Source organism: Squalius cephalus (assembly GCF_949319135.1).
Source record: "Squalius cephalus genome assembly, chromosome: 1".
NCBI classification, from domain to species: domain Eukaryota; kingdom Metazoa; phylum Chordata; class Actinopteri; order Cypriniformes; family Leuciscidae; genus Squalius; species Squalius cephalus.
The window spans coordinates 51,866,952-51,891,401 of NC_137122.1; the positions used below are offsets into that span (position 1 = coordinate 51,866,952).

Sequence of the window (24,450 nt, forward strand, 5' to 3'; positions counted from 1 at the left end):
TCTCGGGAATCTCATCAAGCATTGTCCTCACAATAGTCCAGTTTTAATAAAGTCGCGCTGTCTCCATTTTTTAGTTCTGGCCGAGACAAAATCTGTTCTGTGTGGGACCTGACGGAGAAGGCGGTGAAGAGGACGGTCCCTGTCTATGAGGTCAGGATGTGACTGTGTCCCATTTACCTTTATAGCAGCTCAGTTATTGTCTTTGTAATTAAGATACTCTGGAAACACGGCCTTGTTGTTTTACATGGATTTCTCTTATTTGTGGATGTTCAGGCTGTGGAAGGTGTTGTTCTTCTCCCTGGGACCAGCGATTTCTCCCAGATGGGTGTGAAGAATGAAGAGTTACACTTTGTCACGGCTGGCAGCAAAGGTAAACTCTACAAGTTCAAATCTCAAAACCGTTTAATTTATAATGGATGATAATCCATAAAAGCAGTACTGACCTGGGGCCGGTTGCACCAGAAGTGTGTACGTAACAACTTAGCCTAATTTTGACGTAAATGGACACTAAATTCAACTAAGTTCACTAAATTCACTGCTCAATATTTTTGCTTTGCACCATTAAACTGAGTTGAAGCGTAACTCTTTGTATGAACTGAATATTTATGGAAGCCTCGATCAGGAGTAACGGTTGGAATAAAATAGCAGACAGACTGAACTGCATCAATAATCTCTTCTTTTACCTGACAGAATTCTTTAGACACACTGTATATGATAATGCTGACATTTACACTTGCAGAACATTGTGTGAAAAGATTACTTTGTTAGCGGCTCCTCAACATGAACCCGTCCTAAACAGCGCACCGCTCTGTGCATCTGTCCCATCGGTCCGTGTTGTGCATGCCAAATAAAATCAGTCATAATCAATAAATGTAATTTCTTATGTTTTTTGTATCAGTACTTATTTATTTATCCTTATTCATTTCGTTTCAAATACAGTTTCGGAATGTTATTTACATATAAAAACACTTATGTTATTCATGATTAAGAATCGTATTTAAAGGAAACTTATTTTTACCGTTAGTAACGGGAGGCAAAAGCAGTTGGAATGAAGGATAAACTGAAATTCACAGCATTTCAGCACAACTTCTGCTCACGTATTTGAAGGCTGCTATTGGATAATTGAGGGTAAACGTCATATTATGTGACTGCGCATTACTTTACGGAGAGCTTACGACCCACTAGCTACATTCTGCCTTAAGAACAAATGGTGCAACGGAATGAAGTACAGAACTGAATAGTAGTTACTCAGCCTCTAGTGTGGACTGGCGTAAGAAAGAATGGCTGGTGCAACCCTACCCTGGTGTGCAACTACACACTAACTGGTATCAGTGTTATTCTAGTATTATTTATATACTATTAGTAGTATTTATGTAGTATTAATCAATAATGTGAATTAGCTATTATTTTTATATTTTCAGTTTTAATTTTAATTTAAGTTTTAGTCATTTTGTTGTGTGCTTTTTTTATATTTAGCGTTAATTTATATTTATTTCATATATTTGTTTTAGTTTATTGTACATTTGTTTTAGTAAGTTTGGTACTTAAACTTATTTTAGTTTAGTTTGTTTGTTAAAGAATGTTAAAGTTTTTTTTTTTTTTTTTTTTGCTTTGTTATTGATTAATATTTATATTTTTTTTATTTAAGCTTTAATTCCGTTATCAAAAATGATTTTCATAGTTTTCATTTTAGTTTTAGTTGACACAATGCAGCACTTTTACACAAACTCCCCAACACTCAGCAATATTACCATATAAATTCTTGGCCACAATATATATATATATAAATTTTTTTTTTTTTTTTTTTTTTTTTTTTTTTTTTACATTTATGTCCTTTAATATTGTTTAATTGTTCATGCTCATTTTATATATTTTTAAAGTTAGAACTTTGCTGTCATCTAATGTTCACTTAAATGTATCATTAAATTAGCATTGTTAAATGTAATCTTTAGCAAATCTTAAAATTAATATTAATTTTTATACTTTGCATTATAATGTTGTGATGCCTAAATTCACTTTTAGCAATGAAAAAGATTGATTTTAGTTTTAATGGCAGCATGTAGTTTAAAAACGTACATATAGGTTTTTTTTCTTAAACCAAAAAATTTAAAATGATCAATGGATTAGCCAATGGCTGAGGTTCATGACACAGAAACACTGAGACATCATTTCAAATGGTTTCTTCATCACTGGCAAAATGAGCTTACAGGAAAACTTCAAATAAAAAAAATAATAATCGGTGCTGCCTGACTAGAGAAAAAAAAAAAAGTCTGTTGTCTTTATGAAAACTTATATAATGTATGGGCATGTTGCCGTCCAGAAGAGTAAACAGTTCATTTTCATGTACTACCGACATTGTAACAATACAAATCAGGATGAAAATTGTCAAACTTACACTTTAATCTGCTTTGTTGCATCTAATAGAGATACAAAGATGCATGCAAACCCTTTAAAATACAAGATGAATGAAAAAACGTTGTTGTTTAAAGATATACATTTTGCTTGCATGCATTTTAATGCATGCATTAAAAAATTGAATGATTTTGGTGCTGTGTGGCGCTCCTGTTCAATGCAAATATTGAGTCCTTGCTCTGAGTAATTGTGATGTTCTCCGCAGGTGTTCTTCGAGTGTGGGACTCCAGCTCAGCGCGCTGTGTGTTCACACAGACTCTGCCTGATGCCCCGGCTCTCAGCACGGAGGAGGCCGATTTGGACCCGCGCTGTCTGGTGCACCTTCTGCCCATGCCTAAGTCCAACAGGCTGGCCACAGTCACCGCAGAGCACAACATCCTCATCTATCAGATGCCCACGCTCACCGTGCAGCAGCAGGTAAGCCTCACAGCTCACCTTGCTTCACCGCTGCGTCTGGAATGGTGGATCATTCGGCTCGTTTATCTCTTCTTTTGAAGTTCGTGGGCTACAATGATGACATCTTGGATGTGAAGTTCCTGGGGAAGGACGACACGCACATCGTTGTGGCCACTAACAGCTCTCAGCTGAAAGTGTTTGATTTGGCCACTAACAGCTGTCAGATTCTGTATGGACACACAGGTTAGTGAGCCACTAGAGGGCAGCAGCACGCTGGATACGCTACACACTCTGTGCTTTCAATCAAAACACTTCCGGCCTTTCCAAATACCCACATTTGCAATCTTGGCCACTTGAGAGTGTGTGCACCGACACTAAACCCACACTATCTCAAATATCGCTTCGGGAAGCTAAGCGAGCGTATCACATCATGCATCATGTTCGGACACTCACGTGGAGGAAAACATTCCACTGTAATTTAAATGAATTAGATAGCCTTTTAAGTATAATTTGGTTGTAAACCATAGTGTTGCTCATTTTATCTGTTCAAAGAGGAGTAGGTTATGTGTACTTTGTACAACATTTGCAACTGCTTTTTATTACTTAATTGGAAGCACCACGATTTTTAAATAGCGTCTTTTGTTACATAGCGACTACTGATCAGGCATTTAGAAGTTTATTTTAAAATGCAAAGTATTGAATATCAAAATAAAGCTCTGTAAACACATGCATTTGTGCAACGCTATAAGTGTGTCCCATCGGGTAATCAAATGTTCTGCACACACTTGCAGCCTACTTGAACACTTGGGCCGAATCGAGCGGCAACCTTCGAGACACGGAAGTGAATTAAACCCCAAAAGGGAGTCAATTCCATATATCCCCACATGTTAAAATGCCCAACTTTACAGCAGAGAAAAATATGTTTACAGCCTGGACCAAAAATTGGTTTTGGTCTATATAGCTAATTTTGCCCTTCATGGCAACTCTGAGGGGGGGGGTGAATATTTTTTATAACACATCGGTTTAAATTATATTAAGCCTTAAAGTTCTGCATAATTAAGGGCGTGGCCACTTGAGTGACAGGTGGATTGCCAGTTTGTCTGCTGTCTGTTAGCCGTCACGTCACCTCAGCTAATCCCAACTAATCCCAGCTGTTGAACTTGCCATCTCTGCCGTGTTTGTGCTTTTTCTGGATTGTTTCATACAATTTAGTACACGCATTATACCTTCGCCCACGCCGTTGGATTCCGTCGTTGTCGAGTATCGAGAGAACAACCAGCGCTGTTTTTAGTTTATGTCCTTTATTGTCCACAAGTGGAAATTTGTCTTTTGCTTCACTATAATGAAAATACATTTGAGAGCAGTGAAAAAACAGACATGATGGAAACCAGGGTTATTATAGTTAAATAAAACTAATGCCATAAAACATTTGTTACCTGAAATAAAATTAAAAATGTAAATGTATTTTTTTTTTCACATCAGCTAGTTGGCAAGGTAACATTTCTCATTTTCATTTTTTACTTGATGTACAGTACAGGTCAAAAGTTTGGAAACTAAGTTTTTTTATATTTTTGAAAGAAGTCTCTAATGCTCATCAAGGCTGCGTTTATTTGATCAAAAATACAGAAAAAAACAGTAATATTGTGAAATATTATTACAACTTAAAATAATAGTTTTCTATTTGAATATACTTTAAATTATCATTTATTTCTGTGATGCAAAGCTGAATTTTCAGCATCATTACTCCAGTCTTCAGTGTCACATGTGACATCCAGTCTATCACATGATCCTTTAGAAATCATTCTAATATTCTGATTTATTATGAGTGTTGGAAACGGTTCTGCTGACTAATATATTTGATGAATAAAAGGTTAAAAAGAACTGCATTTATTCAAAATAAAAAAATATTTTCTAATAATATAAATCTTCTTTACTATCACTTTTTTCAAAAAAAGAAAGAAAAAAAATTACTGACCAGTAGTGTATATTGTTGTTACAAAAGATTTCTATTTTTAAAAAATTTGCTTCTTTTTTATTTTTTTATTTTTTTATTCATCAAAGTATCCTAAAAAAGTATCACAGGTTATGAAAAAATATTAAGCAGCAGAACTGTTTCCAACTTTGATAATGAATCATCCTATTAGAATGATTTCTAAAGGATCATGTGATAGACTGGAGTAATGATCCTGAAAATTCAGCTTTGCATCACAGAAATAAATGATCATTTAAAATATAATAAATTAAAAACCAATTATTTTAGATTGTAATAATATATCACAATATTACTTTTTTTTTTTCTGTATTTTTGATCAAATAAATACAGGCTTGATGAGCAGAAGAAACTTCTTTCAAAAACATTAAAAATAGTAATGTGTCCAAACTTTTGACCTGTACTGTACTAGTAATATAGCTGAAACTGAAAAAAAACTTGATTCAGTCAAAACAAGATCATTAGTATAGTTTTGTGTGTGTGTGTGTGTGTGTGTGTGTGTGTGTGTGTGTGTGTGTGTGTGCTGTTAATGCACTTGTTTGTGGTGTTTCCTACAGCACAAGTTATCATTAGATTAATATCTGCAAATGAAATGTATGAGCCCATGTTAAACACACACACACACACAAAGAATTCACTGATCAAGGGAGTCTGAATGTCAACTTGACATGATTAAGACTAAAATATTAATTTTGATCAAATATTTGTTCTTGGGCAAGGTTTAAAAGGAAGCAGTGTTATTGTTAACTAAAACTGTTCCCTGTAAGGGAAACAAAGCTAAAATAAATATGAGATGAAACAAATTAAACAAAAAAGTCGATGAAAATAGAAGTGTTGCCTTGGCAACTAACTGAAACAAGTCTAAGTACTAAAATAATAAAACTAAAATGAAATAAATATTATTTAAAACTATATAGAATTATTTTTTTCAATTGTAAAAACGACAAAAGCATTACAAAATTACTCAATCTTAAACAAAAATTACAGTGAAACGGAAAGCATTAAAATGAAAGATAATATAGAATATTAATAAATACTATAGAAGTATGTACAAAAAAGTTAGTAACGATAATTTAGTTAAAAATGCAGCTAATCAGTTGCCCCACCTTGAAACTAACACTAACCAGTTGTTATAAATGTAACATAACATTTCCTGATGCAAACTGAAAGCTATTGTTATTGTTTGCTCATTGTTTCGAGGAAAACTTTAAGCAGGATGTGGTATAAATAGGTCGCTTTTTATAAGTCATAAGCTTAGCGTTAATAGGTGGTTAATAGGTGTGTCTGTGTGTGTGCACGCGCTATTACGTTATCATTAGATGCATACTTTTTGTTGTTGTTCAGTTATTCAAAAAAATAGTCAATGGATTGTCAAAACCGTCATTATTTGCAGCCCTACACACCAGATTTGTAAACTGCTTAAATTGTCAATTGTGTAAAAACAACCGGCTTTAAACATTAAAAAGGGAATCTCACACTGCACGTATTCTTCATGCACCTCTTGAGTCATCAGTCTTCATTGTTGACATTCTTGTCGATGAGGAGAGCACTATTAACTTGTCATCTGCTGATGTTCTGCTCTGATTATCTGTCTGCAGATACCATCTTATCTATTGATGTGTTTCGCAAAGGCTCCATGTTTGCCAGCTGTGCAAAGGTGACTCTTTTACTTTGTCTTTTCACTGGCATATCACGGTATTCAGAATATCTGAATGCATAGCTTCACCCACACATGGAAAAACAACAGGTTTATGTAACTTTTGATGCAGGACAAGTCCTTGCGGCTGTGGAAGATGGATCCGAAGAGCGGCTACGTGCAGTGCGTGGCTCAGGGGAGCGGACACTCCAATGCCGTGGGCTCTATCGCCTGCTCCAGGTCAGACCTCAGCCGCCAGTATATCACTGGACAGTTTGATGAGCAATATAAGTCTAGACGTGTGCAAAAACACCTGCAGCGTTATCATAGGTCTGTCCTGAAACATCATTGAAAAGTGTGTTTCTGGAATGACATTTTAACATCAACATTTTGCAATCAGATTTTAATCAAACATTACATTTTAATCAAGTAATTGCAAAACCTGGTCATAACCCATTTTAATATAGTTCATGAACTTTTATGGTTGCCAATGCTGCACTTATTGGCTATTTTGGAACACCTTAGAACGTGACCTATCCAATCAGATCACCCACAAATGAATGTACATGACTTTCTTTCTTCAGGTAAACACAAATGAAGATTTTTAGGAGAATAATCCATAGCTGCGTGTGGTTTTTCAAGCGTCAACTGAAGCGGGGGTGTATGTACGCTCTTGGTTCTTTTGGTCCAGGCCAAAAATGTAAATTATACGTTTAGTCCTGGTTCGCTTGGCGTTCACGTGCGCGAATGTTTGCGCACAGAAAACTTCCCACATAGCAAGTAATATATTGAGTTCCCTTTCGCATCTTCTTGCGCTTGAATATTTCAATTGGCAAGGCTTAAACTTTTGTGCTGATGCAGCATTGGCCAGTCAACTGTCCCGAGCGTCGTTCACGTTTGTTCACAATCATGTTCTCACAACATTGCATTGCTAGAATTTATCAAAATGTTACCGGTCAACTGGCGATTGACACTGTTTCATATACTCGCCAACGCATATTATTACTCGCATTTGTCAAGTTTGATGAGTTTTCATTATTGGCCCTGCACCTATCGTTTGGCTTCAGAAGACATTCATCCGCTGGTATCTTATTGATTACCGTCAGCATCGCTGCTTGTGGTTTTTCAAGCTTCAACCCAGCGGCAGCCATTCATTTGCATTATATGGACTCACATAGATGGATTATTTTCCTAAAAAGCTTTGTTTGTGTTGATCTAAAGAAATAATGCCATATACAAAAGGACATCAGGATGAGAAATTGAAGAGAAATTTGAGTGAACTATCCCTATAAAAACCAGAACTATACATTTTATAACAGAATACCTGTTTGTAACGTTCTATAAATTTGTCACTTTTATATTGTGTGAACTTAATAACTGCAATAGTGTTGTCAAAGGTACCAACATTTTTTAGATGTGATGATACCAGCATTTCCCTCTAGCATTTTGAGCACTGTTGAACGGATTCTTAAACACCTCTGATTGGCCATTGTGTTCACATGCTCAACATATATGTCTGTGATTGGCTACAATGATCAACGCTTCAAAAACATGTCTTCACCGAGCGCTTACACAGAGACACATGGGAGGCGATGATAGAAGGCGTCTATCGTTGCCTGCTTTCAAATGCTCCCGTGTGTATCTGTGTAAGTGCTCAGTATATTTAGATATGTTGAGCGTGTGAACACAATGGCCAATCAGAGACATATATGTTCAGCGCGTGAACACAATGGCCAATCTGAGACATATATGTTGAGCTCGTGAACACAATGGCCAATCAGAGACATATATGTTGAGCTCGTGAACACAATGGCCATTCAGAGACATATATGTTGAGCGCGTGAACACAATGGCCAATCAGATACAAATATGTTGAGCGCGTGAACACAATGGCCAATCAGAGACATATATGTTGAGCGCGTGAACACAATGGCCAATCAGATACAAATATGTTGAGCGCGTGAACACAATGGCCAATCGGAGACATATATGTTGAGCGCGTGAACACAATGGCCAATCAGAGACATGTTGAGCATGTGAACACAATGGCCAATCAGAGACATGTTGAGCATGTGAACACAATGGCCAATCTGAGACATATATGTTGAGCATGTGAACACAATGGCCAATCTGAGACATATATGTTGAGCGCGTGAACACAATGGCCAATCAGAGAAATATATGTTGAGCATGTGAACACAATGGCCAATCTGAGACATGTTAAGCACGTGAACACAATGGCCAATCAGAGACATATATGTTGAGTGCGTGAACACAATGGCCAGAGACATATGTTGAGCGCGTGAACACAATGGCCAATCAGAGACAAATATGTTGAGCATGTGAACAATGGCCAATCAGAGACATATGTTGAGCACGTGAACACAATGGCCAATCAGAGACATATATGTTAAGCACGTGAACACAATGGCCAATCAGAGACATGTATGTTAAGCACGTGAACACAATGGCCAATCAGAGACATATATGTTGAGTGCGTGAACACAATGGCCAGAGACATATGTTGAGCGCGTGAACACAATGGCCAATCAGAGACAAATATGTTGAGCGTGTGAACAATGGCCAATCAGAGACATATATGTTGAGCACGTGAACACAATGGCCAATCAGAGACATATATGTTGAGCTCGTGAACACAATGGCCAATCAGAGACATATGTTGAGCACGTGAACACAATGGCCAATCAGAGACATATATGTTAAGCACGTGAACACAATGGCCAATCAGAGACATGTATGTTAAGCACGTGAACACAATGGCCAATCAGAGACAAATATGTTGAGCGCGTGAATGCAATGGCCAATTAGAGACATATATGTTGAGCGCGTGAACACAATGGCCATTCAGAGACAAATATGTTGAGCGTGTGAAAAACATTGGCCAATAAGAGACAAATATGTTGAGCGCGTGAATGCAATGGCCAATTAGAGACATATATGTTGAGCGCGTGAACACAATGGCCAATCAGAGACGTATATGTTGAGCGTGTGAAAAACATTGGCCAATCAGAGACATATATGTTGAGCGCGTGAACACAATGGCCAATCAGAGACGTATATGTTGAGCGCATGATCACAATGGCCAATCAGAGACATATATATTAATCGTGTGAACGCAATGGCCAATCAGAGACATATGTTGAGCGTGTGAAAACGAAGTGCTCAAAACCCTAGAGAAAAATGCTGGTATCGTCACGTTTTTTAAATTTCTGTACTTTTGACAACCCTACTGTGCAAATAAGTGTTAATTTTTTGAGTTCTTCTAACTCGTACACCTGTTTAACTGTTCCTGTATGCAGGTTAAAAAAAGTCTTCCTGGTGTCAGGCAGTCAGGACTGCACTATTAAGGTGTGGGAACTGCCTGACTCTCTGCCAGCCATGGGATGTGAACCGACCTTGATGACGGCAAGACTCACAGAGAAAGCTCATGACAAGGTGGGTCTTTGCCCTCGTCACGTTCAATCTCATTCAAGAAATGTGTTCAGCAAAGCTGTCAGGTGAACCGTGGCGGAGAACATGTTTTGACAGCACATGCTCGGTTTTCCATCTTTTTTGACATTTCTTGTGCGTCCATTGTGTCAAAACCATTGTCCATTGTTGAGATAAGAGAAACATGCACATTCTTATTGTGTAACCATAATTTATCATTTTCATCATTCATTATTATGTTCAAAATAACAGATTGGAATAAACAGTGCTATGCATAAGTTTAGACACCCATGCTAAAGTTGACTAAAAAGAGGAATAAAAAATCATCTTTTGGAAATTGAACTTAATGCCTTAATTAAAAAAATTAGGAAAAATCCATCCTTTAAGGACACCAATTTTCTTTGTGAATGAATAATGTATCATAAATAAATAAATGTTCTTCCTTAAAATACAGGGTGCATAAGTTTGGACACCCCTATGTTAAATTCCCATAGAGGAAGGCAGATTTTTATTTTTAAAGGCCAGTTACTTCATGGATCCAGGATACTATGCATCCTGATAAAGTTCCCTTGGCCTTTGGAATTAAAATAGCCGCACATCATCACATAGCCTTCACCATACCTAGAGATTGGCATGGTTTTATTTCAGTTAGCCTAATAGCTGGTTTGATTTGCATTGAGAGACGATCTTATGGAAAGTACTCCATATTACTTATTACATATACTAATTTTTTTAATTAAGGCATTAAGTTCAATTTCCAAAAGATGATTTTTTAATTCCTCTTTTTAGTCAACTTTAGCATGGGTGTCTAAACTTATGCATAGCACTGTATATATATATATAAAAAATGCTTCACACATGATTGTCATTTTGTTTCTGTCTCCTGGAATATTCCTGAAGGATGTGAACAGTGTGACCATCTCTCCCAATGACAAACTGCTGGCCTCTGGCTCTCAGGATCGCACAGCTAAACTCTGGTCCCTGGCTGACATGAGTCTGCTAGGCGTCTTCAGAGGTCATGGTCGAGGTATTTGGTGTGTTCAGTTCTCTCCTGTGGACCAGGTCCTGGCCACAGCCTCAGCGGACGGCTCCATCAAGATCTGGAGCCTCCAAGACTTCTGCTGCCTCAAGGTAACTTACACTTTCAGCTTTAATCCAAGCATTATTCCTCCCTTTCATTTACATTACATTTTATCATTTAGCAGGCGCTTTTATCCAAAGCAACTTACAAATGAGGAGAACAATAGAAGCAATTAGACCAACGAGAAGGCAACAGTATACAAGTGCTGTAACAAGTCTCAGTTAGTCTAGCACAGTACACGTAGCAAGGTTTTTTTGTTTTGTTTGTTTTTTTATCAGAAAATAAAAAAGATGTGTCTTTAGGCATTTTTGAAAATGGTCCAGGAAAAGGTCAGTGAGAGTGATTTCGTGCCTATCTATTCAACATTATGTCTGTTGTAACATCAGTTTTCTAGTAATACCCTAACCAATCGCCTTACCAGAGAACATTCATACGCTATCTCTGCCGCCTGAGACAAGAAAGTCTTGCCTCTAATCTAACAGAGTGGTCTTGACTGAAATAAAATTCAGGCAAAAAGACGAAGGTACAAGACTGTGTACTTAAAGAAGACATGACACCGAAGTTGTGGTAGTCTTTTTTTCCATATTGTGATGTATATTACTGTGTGTTCACACCAGACGCGAATAGCGCGTCAAATTCGCACCTGCCGCGTCTAGTTATACGCTTGACCACTTTGTGTTAATTCGCTGGTCAAGAGTGAAATTGCCGCACGTAAAAACAAAAATTTGAAGCGAAATTTAGGTGCGTCACGCGCATCAGAGGCGAAATCCGGAGGCGAAAGTTTCGAAACCTGTTGGCGGCCATCTTTTTTAGATGTTTATCGAGCGTTAGCATTAATCGAGAGAGTCACCGCTCGTATATGCTCTGGAGAGCAGAAACAGCTGCGTAGGGGACATTGTCGCTGTACTCGGGTCCACCAGACCCTCCGGAGGGTTTCAGGAGTTTCACAATTTGCTCCAGGATCTAGGTTTGGTGGACCTAACGGTGAGGACGCTGACGAGGACAGCGTAGGCCGTATAAGGCCTCGGCCTCGAGTGGTCGCTGCCTGACGAGCCCGCGCTGTACAGCCCGGCGCGAGGTTCACCCTCGCCCGCACCCACCTAATCTGTCATTTATTTTTGTTTTGATAATAAATGGAGCCAGCCTCCAAAAGTGAAACCTGTCCTGTGATTTCTTTTTTTAGTTTTTCTACACTAAATTGTGTTTGTTGTCTTTACATTAGATTAATAATGTTTCATATAATCTAGAATAGATATGGAATAAATAGCATTCAATACAAAATGAGTATCTCTCATATATTGAAATAGAGTTTTTATGTGAAAGATTTGCTTTGTTGTGCATTTTAGTCATATTACAAAATAATTTATTGAGGCCAAACATAAAATAACATTATAAACTGTCACTTCACCACGTGACAGGCAGCAAGCAGGCTACTGGTTAACGTGGCGCGAATTGACGCAGAAGTTCAGATTTTTCAACTCGGGCGGCAGACGCAAATTCGCGTCAAACGCGTGAATGCACAAAACGTAAAACGGCTTCTCGAACAAGAACAAATGTAGGGAGAGACTTGATTTTCATTAGGAATTTATTGAATGGTTTGATGGTTGTGTTTTGCTATTGGTGGATCTCATGTGAGTGACAGGTTGATCTCGCCTTCACGTCATCAGAGAAGAGATGTCGCTGCACGATGGGAAGTTATTTTGATTAAAGGGCACATAGATTAAAAAAATATATATGATGAAATAATATAAAACAAGGATTGTCAGTTTTGATTTCATGGTGATGTTAACGGCTTTAATGAGGCAAAGAAATGCAATCCCATGAAGCATCGCAAATAACAGTATTTCTTTGTTAACCTTTTATCATATGTCTTGGAGTATCACAATAATATTGTATCGTGAGTTCAGTATCGTGATGTGTATCGAACCGTGACGTGAGAGGGTATCGTTACACCCCTTATATACCTGTATATATACCATCGATTAACAACCTCATAGCTCACAGTAGGTCTGTCTTTATAGGTTTATAAATTACTGTTAAAAATCAATTTCCCTATGGAGAAAATGAATGGGATTTTCTTCCAGAATTCGACTGTTGCACTCTGCAGTCTTATCTGGAGAACAGAATATGGCATAGCAATGTTCTGACAACCTCACACAATACCCTAGCATCAGTGGTGAGTGTTGCACGGGCAAATCAGACCATTTAAACATGAAACTGCTTTTGCAGCCCATTATATTTGATTGTTTTCAAGCAAAATATTAAAATAATCGAAGATGGGGCTTGATTTTATCCAATTGGATAGTAAAATGAGTGTTACATACAGTACCAATGGTGTCAAATAGCAAGTCTTAGGGGCATCATCTCAATAAGAAAGTCATTTCAGAGACAGAATTAATACATTTTGATGTGAAGTGTTTGATAAAAAAAATAAAATCTTTAGTGTAACATGACCTTTTGAATCATAGTAGATCAGGAACTGTGTTTAGAAAGCCTTAATTATGCACATACGTTTATGCGAATATTTTTTAATTTATGCACATCTTGGCTTTTACATTCAGTGTTTTTTTTTTTGTGATATCCCAAAATTCGCATACAAATAGGTGTATGGAAACATACATACTGATGTTCGGTTTAAACAGAAGTTTATAAAGTAGATTCAAATGATTTCTGTTTCATCTCTGCAGACGTTTGAGGGACATGATGCATCTGTGCTAAAGATCATATTTGTCAGTCGAGGAACTCAACTAGTGTCTAGGTAGGTTATCTACTATCTCTTACATGTTCTGACTCTGGTCCAAACTATTCTCATGCACTATTTTCAACTAGATAAATGTTCACTTTCATTTTAATAAGGATATTTGTACATATTTTATGTTTATATAGAAATATTATTTGTGCTTGTGGTTCCAAACATGTGCCTTTGTGACCCAACTCTATTTCTCTGTCATTCTTCAGTGGATCTGACGGACTTGTGAAGTTGTGGACCATAAAAACGAATGAGTGTGTGAAAACGTTCGATGCTCACCAGGACAAAGTGTGGGCTCTGCATGGCAGCAGCAGTGACGACCTGATGGTGTCTGGATCAGCCGACTCCACCATCACACTGTGGAAGGTCAGTCCACCTGACAGTTTCAGCAGGGTGGTAAAACACTGTTATTATGAAACCGAATGCGAAATCAAGCATTGTGAACTGCATCATGTGCTGAAACAGTCAGTTTCCCATACCAAGAGAAAAGGCCCATTGTTTTACACTGGCACTGATCATGATGAATGATGAATATGTTTCAGTTCATTGTTTCTGGATTATTATGTTCTGCTATTCAACACAATCATGATGATGAAGCAGATATCTCTAGCCTTTATATTTATCTTCTTTAGTTACATATATTGCTGTTCAACATATTTAAATGTTCAAAGAATCCTGGAAAAAACTTACTGTTTCCACAAAAATATGAAGCAGCACAGCTGTTTTCAACACTGATAATAATCAGAAGTTTTTCTTCAGCATCATATTAGAATGATTTCTGAAGGATCATGTGACACTGAAGACTGGAGTAATGATGCTGAAAATTCAGCTTTGATCACAGGAATAAATTACATTTTAAAACATATTCACATAGAAACCTGTTTATATATATAATAGTGATCATAAGAGACTTCTTCCAAAAACCTTTTTAAAAATTCACAGACCCCAAACTTTTGAACAGTAGTGTATTTTACAGTAGTGAAGCCATATATATATATATATTTTCATTCGAACTTAATTCATCCATCTGATTTGATTGGACATATGATATTATTGACATGTACATACATGATTTAATGTTTGGGCATTGATTCTAGTCATCCTGAGTAGTGTTGTCATGAAACTGGAATTTCCAACTTCGATACGACACCTTGAAAAACAATGACCTTTGATTCCACGTGAGAAACTGCCATATATACTGCCGTACACATAAATTGTTATTATCCCATAATATTTTGATAATATTGTTGTAATAACTTACACACACCACATGGAGGCTTTATTTAAATTGTTGAACTACATTTGCCTCTAAAGACATGTAAATAGTAATAAAATAATAACAAATAAACAAATTGCAAACAACAGCACAAATGAATACAAAGAAAATAAAGAGAGAAATGAAAAAAAACAGCTTTAAGTTTTTCAGGTGGGTCTATTTGTGGTATTTAGGTAAGAAATACTACAGAAATGAAAGTAATCAAATGTAAAATAGCACTGGATAGCTGGAATAAGCCATAAAAAGAAGTCGCTTTGGTTCTCGCGAGCTGTTTGAGAGGCGGCTTTATGTGCGCGACACTTATATAGATCAGTGTTGCATGTGCTTTTGGTGAGAGCGTGAAACCTGCGGTGCAGTGATTAAAATCATGCTAAATACAAGCACTATTCCACATGGAGCGAATGAGACGAGTGAGTGAGAGGAGGCGGTGTGTGTCACTTCGCCATTAGAGAGAAGAGAGAGCGAGAACGCGCAGCTTGTATAGATACTACAGAAAATCAGTATTGGTACAGTTTCAGATATTTCAGTGTCGATACATATTGAAAAATCAATTTTTGACAACACAATTCCTGAGGATGTTGACAAATGTGAATTGTAATTGTTTAATGAGTCACGAGTGCTCTGGAGGATTAATTAATACACCATTCTTATGTAACACACATTATGTGGACATAATTCCTTATAATCCTTATAATTAGCAAGCTGCTGTATAAATATGTGAAACTGGATGCTCATCTATACTGTCATGCTCCCAAAAACCCTGGCGTAATAATAATTTGCATTCCAGCCAAAGCACTTCTATATACCTATACCAATTGTCAAGGTTGCTGTGTATTTGTTTCAGTTGTCTATGCGTACTGGCCAGTATTGATACAGTTGTTTGTTTTCTGGTTAGGATGTGACTAAAGTGGAGCTGGCGGAGGAGCAGGCCAAACAAGAAGAGCAAGTCCTTAAGTAAGTCACTGCCTGCTTAATGTAACAAACAAATGCAGTCAGGCAGATAGATGCCTGATGAAAGATTGACAAGGAGAAATGTCATAACATTTATCACTTGCCAAACCAACCTTGTTGTTGAAACAAAACATTGTTTCTTAAAGCGCTTTATAGGTTTACCTGATCTGTATCAATCCATCTTTACACATGACAGCTTAAACATAAACATTAGCACTGATTCAATTCTGATTGGCTCATTTTAATTATTAGCGTTTTTTCTAATATGAAAGATATAGTCCATCCAAAAATGAAAATTCTGTCATTTACTCGCCCTCATGTCGTTCCAGACCAGCATGATTTCCATTTATCTTCGAAACACAGATGAAGATGTTCAAAAATAAGATATTTATCTATCTCTCTTTCTCTCCATTCCACAAAAACTGTTCATAAAGACATAGCAAAAGTAATCCATGTGAATCAAGCAGTTTAATGCAAAACAGATTTAATGTAGGATTTTATTCACATATAAACATTGATCAGCGAACGTATAGAACAGATCAAATATGGTACTTGTTTTCTTGGCACGAGAGCAAAATCTTAAGTCCACTCGATTTGAATTTTTATGATCTCCTTTTTTGAAACATCAAATTTTGGCTTGGATGGATCTTCAATGAAGAAACATCTAATGTTTGACTAAAATATCTTTGTGCTTCGGTGATGAATGAAAGGCTTACGGGTTTGGAACGACATGAGGGAGAGTAAATGATGACAGGATTTTCGTTTTTGGATGAACTAGCGCTTTTACATAGCTCTTTTTACATAGGAACTTATTGCTTCTTATTATTGTCTGTCATTCCAAAACAAAATATCCTTTTGAGTGCTTATAGATTTTGTGGCGTGTTCGCAGGCAGCAGGAACTGTCAAATTTACTTCATGAGAAGAAGTACCTGAAGGCTCTGGGTATCGCCATCTCTCTGGATCAGCCGCACACTGCCTTACGAGTCATCAGAGGTACTTTCTCTTTTGTTTGCCTGCATTGAGTCAACATGCCTGCTTTACTTTCCAAAAGCATTTATTTGAAATGGCCACTCTGATGGTTAGGAGTACAATCTGGTAGATCCGCATTTTATACTCCATGGCCTGGAATCTGAGACGCTCCACCGCTTCCATTTAAAACTTCATTGTACTGGGTTTATTTGGAAAAAGTGAATGAGCTTTAGTTCCTGAATGTTGTAAATCAAACACTGGCTATGATGGGTTTATGATTGTGTAAGATGATGCTTGGTGTATTATTACTCATTGCCTTGTATTCAACAACACTTCCTTAAGAAATTCCAGCGTTGCTCTTTGGCTGAACTGGTCAAACCTAAGAAATGCCAAATCCATATTATGTCACTATTATGTAAGATTTCTATTTTAAATAAATGCAGATCTGACTATTCATCATTTTCTATTCATCAAAGAAAAGAAAAAAGATGTTGAGAGAACGCTCTCCGCACATATCAAAGTTCATCGAATTCTTTCGATTCAAACCCACTAAACCCTCAGCCCATTCAGAAATACCGGTTTGTTCGTTGGCAGAAATCTCTAAATGCCACTTTCCTTTGCCAGTCAGAAGACGTGAATCGAATCATATGATTTCAAGGTGAATGACGCTGTGCACATGAACCGGCTTTTATTTATCCAGTTGCAAGTTTTTATCCTGTTTAAAGAAGAAAGATTTTGAAGATTAGAAGAAATTTATACTAGAAATGTACATTTTATTTTTATGACAATGGATTGTTTAGATTTGACTAATATCAGTTTGTTTACTGAATTAATGCACAACTTACTTAACAGTACGCTTTTTATATTTATTTATTTATTTATAATTTTTTTTATTTATTTGATGCATCAGTTTTATATTTAGGCTATATACACTGCTCAAAAAAATTAAAGGAACACTTTGAAAACACATCAGATCTCAATGGGGAAAAATATCATGCTGGATATCTACTAATATGGACTGGGTAATGTGTTATGAACGAAAGGATGCCACATCGTTTGATGGAAATGAAAATGATCAACCTACAGAGGATTGAATTCAAAGACACCCCGGAAATCTAAGTGAAAAAATGATGCAGCAGGCTTGTCAGTTTTGCTGAAATTTCATTGCAGCAACTCAAAATGGTACTCAGTAGTTTGTATGGCCCCCACGTGCTTGTATGCATGCCTGACAACACCTAATGAGACGACGGATGGTGTCCTGGGGTATTTCCTCCCAGATTTGGACCAGCACATCACTGAGCTCCTGGACAGTCTGAGGTGTAACCAGGTGATGTCAGATGGACCGAAACACAATGTCCCAGAGGTGTTCTATTGGACGTAGGTCAGGTGAGCGTGGTGGCCCTTCAATGGTATCATTCCTTCATCCTCCAGGAACTGCCTGCATGCTCTCGCCACATGAGGCCGGGCATTGTTGTGCACCAGGAGGAACCCAGGACCCACTGCACCAGCATAGGGTCTGACAATGGATCCAAGGATTTCATCCCGATAACTAATGGCAGTCAGGGTGCCATTGTCTAGCCTGCAGAGGTCTGTGCGTCCCTCCATGGATATGCCTCCCCAGACCATCACTGACCCACCACCAAACCGGTCATGCTGAACGATGTTACAGGCAGCATAACATTCTCCACGGCTTCTCCAGACCCTTTCCTGTCTGTCACGTGCTCAGGGTGAACCTGCTCTCATTTGTGAAAACCACAGGGCACCAGTGGCGGACCTGCCAATTCTGGTGTTCAATGGGAAATGCCAATCGAGCTCCCTGGTGCTGGGCAGTGAGCACAGGGCCCACTAGAGGACGTCGGGCCCTCAGGCCACCCTCATGAAGTCTGTTTCTGATTGTTTGGTCAGAGACATTCACACCAGTGGCCTGCTGGAGGTCATTTTGTAGGGCTCTGGCAGTGCTCATCATGTTCCTCCTCGCACAAAGGAGCAGATACCGGTCCTGCTGATGGGTTAAGGACCTTCTACGGCCCTGTCCAGCTCTCCTAGAGTAGCTGTCTTTCTTCCTGGAATCTCCTCCATGCTCTTGAGACTGTGCTGGGAGACACAGCAAACCTTCTGGCAATGGCACGTATTGATGAGCCATCCTGAAGGAGCTGGACTGCCTGCGCAACCTCTGTAGGGTCCAGGTATCGCCTCATGCTACCAGTAGTGACACTGACCCTAGCCTAGCCAAATGCAAAACTGGTGAAAAACAGTCCGAAAAGATGAGTAGGGAAAAAATGTCAGTGGCCTCCACCTGTAAAACCATTCCTGTTTTGGGGGTTGTCTCACTGTTGCCCATCTAGTGCACCTGCTGTTAATTTCATTAACACTAAAGCAGCTGAAACTGATTACCAACCCCCTCTGTTACTTAACTGACCAGATCAATATCCCAGGAGTTTAACTGACTTGATGCTATTCTCTGATTAAAAAGTGTTCCCTTTATTTTTTTGAGCAGTGTATATAGTGCTGGTCAGAATTATTTGCCCCCTTGGTAAATATGATCAAAGATGGCTGTAAAAAATAAATCTGCATTTTTTTTATCCTTTTGATATTTTATTTTTAAAAAGTACAAAAATCTAACCTTTCATTAATTTAAAGTGGGGTGGAAATCACATTATGAAATAAATGTTTTTCTCCAAAACATGTTGGGAACAATTATTTGCCCCCTTTTATTAAATACTTTTTGCAATCTCCTTTTGTCAAGATAGCAACTCTGAGTTTTCTCCGATAATGCTTGATGAGTTATATATATATATATACATATACATATACATATACACACATATGTGTATATATATGTATATGTGTGTATATGTATACATGTATGTATGTATGTATGTATGTATGTGTATATATAACTCAAGCATTATAGAAGCGTATATATATATGTATGTGTGTATATGGGTCAATGACGTGACGGGTCATTTTTTTTGTCCTAAGGCCTTAATAATAATAAAAAACAAATATATAACATCCAAAGTATGTAAGGTAGTACAACTTGATCTCTTTTACTGAATCCAAAAGGTTTTAATTAAATTTTATTACATATAAAGGTATTTTAAAGATTTTGAAGTGTCAAAAGGTCATTCGGTAAAACCGATATAGTAAATATTTAAATGGAATAATATTGTTTTTAATAACTAAAGGAACTACAATAATACAAATATAAAGCAGATAAGGCTCTTTTTTTTACATTTCCCCTTTTCTCCTTTCCCTGTGCAATGTTTTACTTGAATATGTTGGAGTGTTTAGAGTAGTCCAATAAATGATTACACTTATGAGATCAGCGATAATCTGTTTTAATATTTCTTCTGTGGTACACACTATATACTATCTCAACATCAATGTCAAATCAGTTTTTAACTTTCAAATCAGTGGTTAAACCGAATGACTTTTTTGGTGACATTTTTTCCATCTTGTAAAAAATGGCAAAAAACAGTGTTAATTGATTGTACAAACCACAAAATCTTAAACTAAAAAAACTAAGTAAACTAAAAAATGGTTTCAAATATAGTTATATCTCCATTCTATTTTTTTACACTTTTAAAAAACGTATTCGTCAATGACCCATATATGTGTGTGTGTGTGTGTGTGTGTGTGTGTGTGTGTGTGTGTACATTTGATTATTCAATTTGTCTAGTATTTCTTAAGACATGTTAAATAAACCTAGGCTACTCTACCTGAGAAGCTTAGTTTATTTAATTTGTATATTTGTTTTCTATTGTATTTGTTTTATTGTTTATTTATTTTCATTTTATTTAACTTTTATATTTGCAAAAGTTTGTTTTTGTTTTTTGTATCAAGGAATTTATTTTTTCTGTTTGTCTCTCTTCTGCCTTGCTTTATTACAGAAGACTGTCAGTCGTGCGAGTAATGATTGCAGTCAGCTTAAATGCCATTTGTTTTATAATGTTAGGTTGACTAAAATTGGAAGAAAAAACTAAAATTTCAAGTTTTAATTCAGTGAGATTTCTTTCTTCTAGACCTATTAGTCAAACAAGTCACACAAAATAGTAAACTACAATCAAATCTTTGCATTTATTGAATGGTGACCTCAAGAATCGATTTAAATCGAATTGTGAGTTACCAAAAGACCCCCCCACACACACATGCACACACACACACAATTAATCATATGTTATGTTATTTTCTTTAATCTTTCATAGAAATTCGGCAGCAGGAGGATGGGATACAGGAGCTAGAAAAGACCCTCCTGAAACTGCGTCAGGATCAAAAAGGTACACGGCGTGTGTTGGCGCAGTGCACTAGTGAAGGTCATCGGGTTCATCGTGACTGCCTTACCTGAGTGTGTGTGTTGTGTTCAGAGTCGATGCTGCGCTACTGTGTGGTGTGGAACACGAACTCGCGCAGCTGTCTGGACGCTCAGGCCATCCTGCAGGTGCTGCTCACACACCTGAGCCCAGAGGAGATGCTGCAGTACCAGGGGGCTCGTACTCACCTGGAGGGCCTCATCCCGTACACAGGTGTTTTATCCAAACATTTATCCTTTAATAAAGTGCTTTCTGACCTTTCCATTAATACATTTGAATCCTGTTTCCCGCAGAGAGACACATGCAGCGGATTGGCCGTCTCCTGCAGGCCTCAATGTTTCTGGATTACATGTGGCAGAAAATGCGCATCACAGGTGGCAAAGAGAGGTAAAAACACGTTCCCTAAACTTCCTGGTTGTGTATTCATTAAATTATTAGTAGTGTTTGTTTAGGGAAGAATCAGTAGTATTGCTCATACTCAAGGTTAATGAGGTTATGAACTGAGAAATCAAAATTTCCCATTGTAACTATAAATATCCTGCAAGTTTCAGAACTCAAAACTTCCTTGTTAGTCCAAAAATAAGCTTATATTTTAAACCAAGCTCCATTGTCAGGATAGAACATTGCCTGTTCTAAATTACAATGGTTTTTGGTGAAAAAAAAAGAAAAGTGGACCTCATAGAACATAAAATATTTATATAGAATTAAAAAAAAATGCAGTTCATGACCCCTAAATATTGGTATTAATCTTTGGTGCAAAACTAGTCCTGTATGTTTGTGCCATGGGTATGAATTAATAATCAATATTGTTAAGAAAAGAACTGTTCTCTTACTTTTACTTTTCTAAGCAAACAGACTTGCTTTTTTCTTTTTTCTTTTTAAATGCTCCCAAAAACAGGGACTTGTCTAGATTCTCACTGATTCAAACCAGTAAGCAACAACCTCACAAACATCTTCCAACACTTGAGCAGTCACCAAGATTTGCCTAAACAAGAGCCAATCTCATTTTTAGAGAACCAAAGCTCAATAGAAAGCACTTCTGTAAATGTAAATAGGCAATCGTTTTCTTCAGTCAGCAAGTTTTTTTTTTTCAAGATAGACATCTTCATAGTGAAGTTTAATGCAAAACAATGAAGCATTGTTTATTTCCTTGGTGATCTGATTACAGTTCTGTAGAATTGAGTGTCTGACATGAGTCACTGCCCAATTCTTCATCTTCCAGGAAGTGGGTTTAAATCAACACCATTCTCCCAGACTTTCTTTCAACAAATATTAAACATTCCTTTCACTTTAAACTTCTTAATAAGTTAACTTGTCAAACATCTTACCATGTTTTTCCTTGCTGTCGCCTGCTGTCTTTTGCCAGATATTTGCATTTTTTTCCTTTCAAAGCATATCTCAACTTTTAGACAAAAATTGCCAATACTTTCTCTGACAATCCCACAATCCCCTGCATGAGCATGTCGCTCTTTTAATAGGGATTGAACTGAAAACACCCACTCAGTTCTGCTCCCTTTCTGTTCATCAAAGAACCCTGAAACAAACTAAATTTATCATGGTTTCCACAAAAAGCAGCACAACTGTTTTCAACACTGATAATAATCAGACATGTTTCTTGAGCATCAAATCATCATATTAGAATGATTTCTGAAGGATCATGTGACGCTGAAGACTGGAGTAATGATGCTGAAAATTCAGCTTTGCATCACAGAAATAAATTACATTTTATAATATATTAATAAATTGTAATATTTCTTTTTTTACTGTATTTTTGATCAAACAAATGCACTCATGGTGAGCATAAGAGTTAAAAAATCTTACCGAAATCTTACCGAAAGAATAAAGTTTATTCAATATATCATGTTTTACAGTTGGTCTGCTTTTTTCTAGTGTGAACTTGGACGATGATGAGATGGACACCAGTCCTCAGTCCATATTCATCATAGACAAGCAACCAATGGAGATGACAGACACTCAAGCATCTCAGCAGGAAGATGAAGAGGAAGAGGAAGATTTGGAGGATTCAGAAAGCAGAGTGGAGCTTCTTGATGAAGGTGTCAGCACGTCTAAAAGTGCTCATGCGAATCTCAAGAAACGCAACGGGGTGAATGGAGGCGCAGAGGAAGGTCATGTGTCCAGTGAGGAGAGTGAAGATGAAGATGAAGTCATGGAAATTTCCACTAAGTCTCTTCCCAACAAATTTACAGGTTCTGCCCTTTGCAAAACAGCAACTATAAGATGATTGGCTGCTGTAGCTGTCAATCACAAGCCATTTTATTCAGAACTGTATATTGAATTGATGGACCATTTCTGGTCTTTCTGAATATTCTGATTCATCCACACATTGTTGCTTATAAACAGGGGCTTCCTGTTTTTATCAGCACACCACTTTTTTATGTATTTTTGTCATCTTTCAAATAAATAATGGTCATATCTCTTGGATAAGAAAAATACATTTTATTACCCTCTCTGTTGGAATTATGTTGAGGTCTGTTAATTGAATTACACTTTCAACATTTAAGAATAGGAATACATTTTCAAAGTAAAACCACTAATAGGATGATTTGGCCAATTTTACATATCAAAATCAAAATAATTTACCAAAAAGTAATTTAATCAGAATATGAGTATTCTACTTTTTTGAAACCCATTGAAACTTTTAACATTGTACTTTATTTTTGTGTTTTCTGTGATAATGGACAATGTCACGTTCCACAGAACTTGTATTTATCACCGAACATTCCTTAAATATCTCACTCTCAAAGTATCACTTAACTTCTAGCACTGTTCAAACAACCATTTCCAAAAACAAACTTGACCCTTCATGCTCGTGCTATAATAGTGAGTATTGAGCCCTTTAAATGATACCGTGGCTTGTTCCCGCATCGGTTTTCCTGAAACGTTCAGTATCTTGTGCAAACAGTGAGGTGTGTGTGCACTGCTTAACAGTATTGAATGTTGGGCATCCCAGATTGCTGCAAGTGTTGGATACACAGTGCGCATGTGTGACGCACAGCTTGGCAAGGATGCAGCTTGTATGCAATACTCTTTCCTTCTTTACCGATTACCAACTACACATGTTCTCTCTTGAGTTGATCTTGATGTTTGCATTCTACATAATAATGTGTCTTAACCCCAACTAGTAATTTGTCTGTTCTCTCTGGGAGAACGCAGATACTCAGAAAATGCTGTCCCATTGCGCAGATCAGGATTTTGGACCAATGACA

The 24,450-nt window shown here is 37.2% G+C and overlaps 1 protein-coding gene across 1 annotated transcript in view; it reads left to right on the forward strand.

Moving 5' to 3' along the window:
- The window catches only part of tbl3 (transducin beta like 3), a 33,583-nt gene extending 9,299 nt beyond the window's left edge, over positions 1-24,284 (forward strand). Inside the window, exons 8-23 of the mRNA XM_079869587.1 lie at positions 75-150; positions 274-370; positions 2,618-2,829; positions 2,910-3,051; positions 6,397-6,455; positions 6,568-6,674; positions 9,755-9,890; positions 10,785-11,015; positions 13,653-13,723; positions 13,924-14,080; positions 15,886-15,944; positions 16,831-16,934; positions 21,119-21,190; positions 21,278-21,436; positions 21,517-21,610; positions 23,114-24,284. Of these exons, the coding sequence (XP_079725713.1) occupies positions 75-150; positions 274-370; positions 2,618-2,829; positions 2,910-3,051; positions 6,397-6,455; positions 6,568-6,674; positions 9,755-9,890; positions 10,785-11,015; positions 13,653-13,723; positions 13,924-14,080; positions 15,886-15,944; positions 16,831-16,934; positions 21,119-21,190; positions 21,278-21,436; positions 21,517-21,610; positions 23,114-23,465 (2,128 nt within the window). The 3' untranslated portion in view covers positions 23,466-24,284. The remainder of the gene's footprint in view (positions 1-74; positions 151-273; positions 371-2,617; positions 2,830-2,909; positions 3,052-6,396; positions 6,456-6,567; positions 6,675-9,754; positions 9,891-10,784; positions 11,016-13,652; positions 13,724-13,923; positions 14,081-15,885; positions 15,945-16,830; positions 16,935-21,118; positions 21,191-21,277; positions 21,437-21,516; positions 21,611-23,113) is intronic.
- The last annotated feature ends 166 nt before the right edge of the window (positions 24,285-24,450 follow it).